At 41.0% G+C, this 8,566-nt stretch overlaps 1 protein-coding gene across 1 annotated transcript in view; it reads left to right on the forward strand.

Moving 5' to 3' along the window:
* The window catches only part of LOC107723953 (leucine-rich repeat serine/threonine-protein kinase 2-like), a 60,681-nt gene that overhangs the window by 15,976 nt on the left and 36,139 nt on the right, over positions 1–8,566 (forward strand). The window contains exons 12-19 of the mRNA XM_016532684.1: positions 1,465–1,594; positions 1,678–1,802; positions 2,029–2,156; positions 4,357–4,501; positions 4,981–5,120; positions 5,212–5,340; positions 5,416–5,586; positions 7,363–7,627. Coding sequence (XP_016388170.1) covers positions 1,465–1,594; positions 1,678–1,802; positions 2,029–2,156; positions 4,357–4,501; positions 4,981–5,120; positions 5,212–5,340; positions 5,416–5,586; positions 7,363–7,627 — 1,233 coding nt within the window. The remainder of the gene's footprint in view (positions 1–1,464; positions 1,595–1,677; positions 1,803–2,028; positions 2,157–4,356; positions 4,502–4,980; positions 5,121–5,211; positions 5,341–5,415; positions 5,587–7,362; positions 7,628–8,566) is intronic.

Here is an 8,566-nt window from a genome sequence, read left to right on the forward strand (position 1 = left end):
CTGGCCTCTGTTAAGCGAGTTGGGGACCTGCAGGCGCTGTCAGTTGACGACTCGTTTATTGAGGGCCAGGTGATTGCAGACTCAACTTAAAGCCTAGGAAGTGTTATGTGCCTAAAGTGCTTTCGACTCCATTTAAAGCGCAGGTCAAAACACTATCTGCTTTCCGTCCCGAAACACTGGCCGGGCCGGAGCCGCTTAATACACTTTATTATGTGCCCTGTACGTGTGGTGCACATTTATACCGAGCGCTGTAGACCGTTCAGGCTCTCGGACCAGCTATTTGTATGCTGCCTGTGTCCAAGCAAAGGCTGTCACACTGGATCGTCGACACAATTGCTTTGGCTTATGGCTCTAAGGGTGTGAAATATCCTATAGGGGTTCGGGCCCACTCAACCTGCGGACTCGCGTCCTTGTGGGCCTGGGCAAATGGCATATCTATTCAGGACATTTGCATGGTGGCAGGCTGGTCGTCACCCAGCACTTTCGCGAGGTTTTATAACCTAGATGTGTCGTCGCTTGCCTCACATGTGCTGTCAGTGCGAGCAGCGCACGTGCCTACTCAGCCTCAGTTATGATCTGAACTGCTTGCCTCAGTGGTTTCGACTAGGTCGTATAAACCCCCGTACTGACGTACCACTAATTCAATGCTGTCCCTATCAGCTTATCACATTGTTATGATATTGTTCATCACGTCTTTTAGGACATGATCACCATCATACTCTGCTTATTTGAGCGGAGATACGGCCGTTGCATCATAGCACATAATTTCATTGAAATTAAACAAACTTCAACTAATCTATATGTGATGGCGGCGGAGATGCTCTTATTGCCGTGTCACCTAGCTCAGGATCTTAGAATGCCAAGTTGCTTCAGTCAAGATTCTGAATAGATGACGTACAAGCGCTGCTTTATATAGAGTGGGAGCCCCTCATATTTCGCGCGCTTGAACGCCATTGGCCAGTTTCACTGGCGTGATTCAATAAGGCTTCAGTAGTATTTGGAGGAAAGGGTAATTCCCATAGCAATGTCTCGTTCCCTCATCTCAGGGAACCGAGGTTACGTGAGTAACCGAGAGCGTTTTCTCTTCCTCTTCTCTAAAGCATGGCCTCACCCCCTTTGCTGCCTTTTCCCGAGGGTGGAGATTATCTGGGTTTGTTACGTCACGAACCCGGGAAGTATTTTGTTGTAGTCCCTACCAGCCGTTTTTGTAGGCATTAAACTGCCAGAATTTTAAAAGACGATATCTCCGTTTGCATTGAACTTTCAGCTTTGTAACTTTGCAGATATTGTTTATGCTCAAACAGCAACATTACACACTAACTAACGTTAAAAAAGTGAAATCGCAATGAACCACCCCTTTAATATAAATTTGAATTTTATTATTTTTTACTTAATTGCAGTTAACATACATTGAAGTCTTTTTCACTAGGGATGTGTCTCAGTTTGTGTGTTTTTGTACTTCAGGTAGGATGAGGGCTCTGCTGCTTTCACATGGCATTCATGTCAACATTGTGCATCTGATGCAGAAACACGCGAACTCCAGCGCTGTGTGTGAAAGTGCCTGCAGACTGCTTCACACACTCTTCCAGGAAGCGTAAGCACACACGACTCCCACATATGTGTTGTATATGACAGACAAAAACATACAGCTGGAATCATACTTTTATGTCACTCCAGGAGGGCCAGTCTAGATGATGGGACCTTGATGCTCGGTCAAATCCTGACTGCTCTGAAGACACATAACTTCATTCCTGAAGTTCAGCTGGAGGGTCTCAGAGCGAGTCTAGTTCTTCTCAGTCCGGGTAGATTGTCTGTCTGCTTCCTGTCTCTTGCTTTGGTTTTGTTTTTGGAATGAATCTGCAAGAGTTGTGTTTTTATTTCATTAATGGAATAGTTAAAAAAATTACTTATTTACTCACCCTCATATTGTTCCACACTCGTGACTAAATGATGACAGAAAAGTTTTTTTTGGTGAACCACAGTGCCTCCATATATAATGTCTGACTCTTTGTCTTCTTGTGTGTGCAGACAGGAGTTTAAGAGAGCATGGCTCCTCGGTGGCGGATCCTGACACAGTGGATGTTTCGCTGCGGGTGCTGAAGAACCAGTGTGTACTAGAGGGAGCTCACACTGTCTATCTAGAGGCACTTAATAGGGTAAATGCTGTATTTCTTACAAGCTAGAATAGTTCTGTAATTCAGCATGGACATTAATGCTAAAGGAAAACATAGCCAAAATACATATTAAAGCTGAAGTGTGTGATTTCTGTTAGATGTTAAAATATTTTCTTCTATCTCAGCTTAATATGCAGAGACAACTAGCATATCGCCACAAAATTATGATTTAAACATCTTTACAGCTCAAAATGCATAAGGATTAAAGGGATAGTACATCAAAAATGAAAATTCTGTCATCATTTATTCACTTTCATGTTGTTGCACACCTTTTTGAAGACTTTCGTTTATCTTCAAAACACAAACGACAATATGTTTAATGAAACCTGAGAGATTTCTGTCTCTCCGCTGAAAGTCCATTCCACCAATACGTCAATGCTTCAGAAAGTTCACAAAGGCATTGTAAAAGTGATATGAATTGAGCAATTTAATCTGAGGCTTCTGAAGGGACAGAATGACAGATTTAATTTAGGCTTTAATACACGTAAACAGTGATCGACACGCAGAACTCATCAGATATGGTAAACAGAAGCTCAGATATGCTTTCATGACCTGCTAGAACCAAGTACGGTTAAACTGCTGTTTATGGACTACTTTTACAGTGTCTTTAAACACTTTTTGAAGCTTGAAAGTTTTGGTAAAATAGACTTTAAATAAAGAGACAGAAAATTAAACACATCTTCATTTCTGTTGATGAACGAAATGAACGAAAAACTGTAATGGGTTTGAAGCAACATGAGGATGAGTACTGTAACTGATGACAGAATTTTCATTGTTTGGGGTGAACTGTTCCTTTAATATACTTAAAGCGGTCATATGATGTTGATAAAAAGAACATTATTTTGTGTATTTGGTGTAATGAAATGTGTTTATGTGGTTTAAGGTTCAAAAAACACATTATTTTCCACATACTGTACATTATTGTTTCTCCGCATTGCCCCGCCTTTCTGAAACGCGTAGAAGCTCATCGGTCTGAAAAGCAAGGTGTGCTGTGATTGGCCAGCTATCCAGTGCGTTATGATCGGCCGAATACCTCAAGCGTGTGCCGGAAATGTTACGCCCTTACCATACTGTGATGCCCTGTCCGGCCGGAGCGTAACATAAAACCATGTCTGCATTTGTGATTGGAGAAATGACAAACAACAAACTCTACTCTACACTGCCCAAAAAACTCGCTTTAAATATAAAAAATATAGTAGACATGTGGGGGCGTGTTAGAATGAGCCATTTTAGGTAGGCGTGGCTGACTCTTAACTTTTATAAAGAATATCTCTTTGGATTTGAGACTTTAGTCTTTGCAACTTTAAGTAAAAGTGAAAGTGAAAAGTGAAAGTGAAAGGACATGTGGCCAAGTATGGTGACCCATACTCGGAATTAGTGCTCTGCATTTATCCCATCCAAAGTGCACACACACAGCAGTGAACACACACACACACCGTGAACACACACCCGGAGCAGTGGGCAGCCATTTATGCTACGGCACCCGGGGAGCAGTTGGGGGTTCGGTGCCTTGCTCAAGGGCACCTCAGTCGTGGTATTGAAGGTGGAAGAGAGCGCTGTACATTCACTCCCCCCACCTACAATCCCTGCCGGTATGAGACTCGAACCCACAACCTTTGGGTTACGAGTCCGACTCTCTAACCATTAGGCCACGACTTCCCTCACGTTTCTTTACAGATCTTCTTTATGCACCAAGAGCCTGTAACACTCCCAACGAGAAAGGAAAAATTGAAATCGCATCATATGACCCCTTTAAGAAAAGACATGACCTTCACTTCTCATTTTACACCCTCTCAAATGCCTCTCCTCATAGACTTCCATAGCAATTTCATTACTGTAAAAAAAATTTTTTTTGCTAATTTTCAATGGAAGTCAACAATTTGCCTGAAATGCTGTCTATAGGCTTTAACTTGTACTGGACCCGTAACTTTGCTTTTAGGATAGAATTGGACTTTAATCAGGTGGTTTTAGTTTAAAATTTAAGTACAGAGTGCCTGGTGGGCAGTGCGCCGACATATAGCTCTGTTGCGCCTCAGGCTTCCCGAGTTCGAGTCCCATTTCACTTCCTGTCAACATACTGTCCTATCATAATAAAGGCGAAAAATGTCAAAAATAAATATATATTTTTTTTAAACTAAGTACTGTAAATGTGGTGGGTGTTTCATTTGTTATGTGTGTTTAGTTTATCAGTAGTGAGGAGATTCAGGAGTGTGGACTTGGTGTGCTCTCAGCACTAGCTGACTGTTCTGGAGCGGTTGACCTCATGTGCCAGCAGGGGGCGATAGATACGGTTCTTCATACGCTGCAGATATTTCCACAGGAACATGGTGAGTCCATGAGATCTCCAGCCTCTGCTTCTAATCCCAGCCAGACTTTTGAATGCCAACATTTGGGCTGCTTATTCTGCCCAAAAACCACCTACTGTTCAGGAGTTCATGTAGAACGTGTTTCTGTGTTCCACTATGCTGCTTTTCCATAGTTTTTCTATTTAAACATGCGCTTAACTGACATGTTTGACCATTGCGCTCTTGTGTCACATATTGTGTGATGATATTTAATGTTTAATTTAATTTTAAAAATCACAAGGCGGTATTACTTGCATATTTTATGATGTAGAATAAGTCGTGAAAAAATGTCAAGCGTTGAACCAAAAACCCATTCACTTCAGGATGATGGAACTGGAAGTACTAAAAACTTGTTTTTTTAATTTTGGCCTACAAAAATATGTCATCCCTGCAGCACTCTATTGGGTATGTAAACATTTGAGCACAACTGTATATTAACTGAAAATCATCACCCTTTGTAGAAGTTCACTACTGGGGTCTTAGTCTTCTGTTTCACCTCATCTCTAAGAAGAAGCTCTCTCGCATGATGGTGCCTGTACTGGCCTCAGTTTTGGTCAGCTCTGTACGGCAACACAAAGAGGACACAGTCATGCTTCTAAAGGTAGCTCAATACAGTTATTACCAGTTCATAGTCAAAAGGTTTGTTGTTTTTGATGTTTTTTTTGTTCCTAACAGTGTGTTTTGGTCATTAGGGTCTTCAGGCGGCGTGGAAGTTGTTGGACACCTGCTCGAGTGCCGCAGCGTGGCTGCAGAAAGAAGCCTTCGAGAAAGACATCTTCCAGATCCTGCGGGAAAAGACGGCAGACCAGCGCCGAGATCCAGTAAGAAAATGAAACCAAAAGTTCTTAAACAAGTCAGGAACCCCTGATAAAACCCTACATTTTGTTCTGCTTCAGCTGCAGGGAATGAGTTGCCTGTGCCTGTCTAAGATGGTGGCGGACAGTGAGATCCTGTACACGCTGCTGGAGAGAGCGTGTGAGGACGGCGATGTGGACATGGCAGAATGTCTCATCCATCTGGGTGCTGACATCAACAAGAAAACAAAGAGCGATTCACTTATATATCAGGTGTGATATATAAACTTCAATTCCTTAAAGGGACAGTTCACCCAAAAATGAAAATTCTGTCATTAATTACTCACCCTCATGTTGTTCCGATCCCGTAATGGTGTGTTCACAAAAATGTGCAACGCGTTTGCCGCGAACGCGCTATATTCGCCTCAATATTGACTGAAAAATTTCAACTCAAGCGGAAAGTTCGCATAACGCATTGTCACGTAAGGGTAAGCCAATCAGCGCTGGAGGTGGCAGTCATCCATGAGCAGTTCCTGGAGAAGATGGTGTAATTCACAGTTTATAAACTTCAATTCCTTAAAGGGACAGTTCACCCAAAATTCTGTCATTAATTACTCACCCTCATGTTGTTCCGATCCCATAATGGTGTGTTCACAAAAATGTGCAACGCGTTTGCCACGAACGCGCTATATTCGCCTCAGTATTGACTGAAAAATTTCAACTCAAGCGGAAAGTTCGCATAACGCATTGTCACGTAAGGGTAAGCCAATCAGCGCTGGAGGTGGCAGTCATCCATGAGCAGTTCCTGGAGAAGATGGTGTAATTCACAGTTTTGTGCGCCGTGAACCCAGACACGTCGGCGTTTAGCTTTCCGGTGTATTTGGGACTTCCACAAAAACAGGTTCAAAGCAGCGATCGTAGTTATTTCCACCATGATTGATGAACATCCCGTGAGTAATCAACTATGGTATCGCTGCTTTGTACATGTTGTGGAAGTCCCTAAAACGCCGGAAAACGCAGATGTGTCTGGGTTCACAGCACCATACAGAGGCGCACACAACTCGGTGAATTTCACCATCTTCTCCAGACTGCTACAATAATGCCCTCCTCCATTTTCTGATACAACCGGACGTGTCAATAAGCTTTTAGCTGAACGCGTCAGGTGAATTTTCTGCTTGAGTTGAAATTTTTTAACTTGAGCGGAAGACGCGAATGAAGCGAATATCGTGTGTTCGCGTCAAACGCGTCGTGCATTTCGCGTCATTCACGTCGCCTGGTGTGAATTCGCCTCTATTTGCGTGTTTGTATTGACTTTGTATGTAATCTACTCGCACGAATAATTAAATTTGCGTTTGGTGTGAACACACCATAAGACTTTCGTTCATCCTCGGAACACAGTTGAAGATATTTTAAATTAAATCCGAGAGGTTTCTGTCCCTCCGTTGACAGCCTAAGCAACTTTCAATTCGAAGGCCCAGAAAGGTAGTGAAAACATCATGAAAGTACTCCGTGTTACTCCAGTGAAGAAAATCTTGAATATAGAATATTGTTTTTTTTGGATTTTTTTTTTTCAAAAAGCATTCCTGTCACTTAAGAAAATTACAGTTGAACCACTGGAGTAACACGGAGTACTTTCATGATGTTTTCACTACCTTTCTGGGCCTTCGAAGTGAAAGTTGCTTAGGCTGTCAACGGAGGGACACAAGCCTCTCGGATTTAATTTAAAATATCTTCAGTTGTGTTCCGAGGATGAACGAAAGTTTTAGGGAATTGGAACGACACGAGGGTGAGTAATTAATGACAGAATTTTCATTTTTGGGTGAACTAACCCTTTAATTCTTAAAGGAATAGTTCACCCCAAAATGAAAATTAGCCCATAATTTGTTCATCCATTCTAGATATGTATGCCTTTCTTCTTTCAGACGAACACAATCAGAGTGATATTAAATCATATCCTGGCTCCTTTCTTTCAGGAAAGCCTGACTAATATATAACTGGACTTTGGTTGTCATTCCTAGCCGTAAAGAACAGGTTGCTGTGTTTGTGCAGGTTTGTGATCGAGGGGCTCCTCTGGCTCTGCTGGAGCTGCTGGTTTCTGCAGGAGTTCATGAGCAGCAGTTACGTGGAGCTCTGAGCGTGTGTGTCAGGAGGGGCGATGACCCTGCCATCACCCTACTGCTCGGCCGTCTGGGGCTGGACCACGCCAACAACGCCCTGTGCCTCGGGAGCTTCCGCCTCGGACAAATGAAAGCGTCGTGGCTCAGCGCTCTGCTCTCTGAACGCAAAACTCAGTCTCCAGTCAACAAGAAGAACAGTGAGTCTGTTCACATGATCTGACAGTTGTCACGTACATGTTCTGGGGCCATGACCACATTTACTTCAGTCTGGCTTTGTTTTCGCTATAACAATTTCAGAACATTTCTTCAATAGAGATTACCCTGAACTAAAAAAGTTATGAGAATCTAAGAAAAAAAAAATAAAGATTAGAATATCAGAAAAAAGGTTACAACTTTTTATTCTCTATCACACCTCAAAAGTAATGTAGTGTATATGACTAGCAAAATTTAGCATGCTTTTAAAAACAGTATTTATTATAAAAATAACATACTTTACATGAATATACTTAAGTATGAGCTGAATGTAATATTTTTGGATACTTAATTGCATATTAATGCAATAAAGTTAAAATATATTAAATTTATGTTAAGTTGGACTTTTTATATGTTTTTATGTTTTTATGTTTTTACATTTTTATATGTAATTTCATAATTCTATTGTCTTTGAAATAAAGTGTACTGCCAAATGTACTGATAAGTATTAATAAACTAAAATATAATTTAATGTAATTTCTATTGAAACCTGTATGTCTTGTATTTAAACATTTATTTTTAATTACACATTTCTAATAATGAAGTTGCAATTTGGTACATAAAAATCTGTAACTTGAAATGTTGTATTGAAAAACACACTGGAGGTAAAATTCTAGTCAAGTACTTTACCTTTACTTTAGTATGTTAGTCAACACATCAAAATAAGTGTACTTTAAAGAACAACAAAAGATTATTAAAACATAATGATTTAAAATGTACTTTAAAATAAAACTTTGTATTCGACATTATTACAAAGTGATCTTTTTAAAAGTGCAAAGAAATAGTCACAATACTGTGCATACATCTTTTGCATTATTTTGCTTTAAAAAAACAACAGTGCCAGTTTAAGGAATTCAAGGAAATTTGACCCCCCCCCCCTATCG

Source organism: Sinocyclocheilus rhinocerous, unplaced genomic scaffold (assembly GCF_001515625.1).
Source record: "Sinocyclocheilus rhinocerous isolate Xijiao unplaced genomic scaffold, SAMN03320098_v1.1 scaffold63, whole genome shotgun sequence".
Classification (NCBI taxonomy): Eukaryota; Metazoa; Chordata; class Actinopteri; order Cypriniformes; family Cyprinidae; genus Sinocyclocheilus; species Sinocyclocheilus rhinocerous.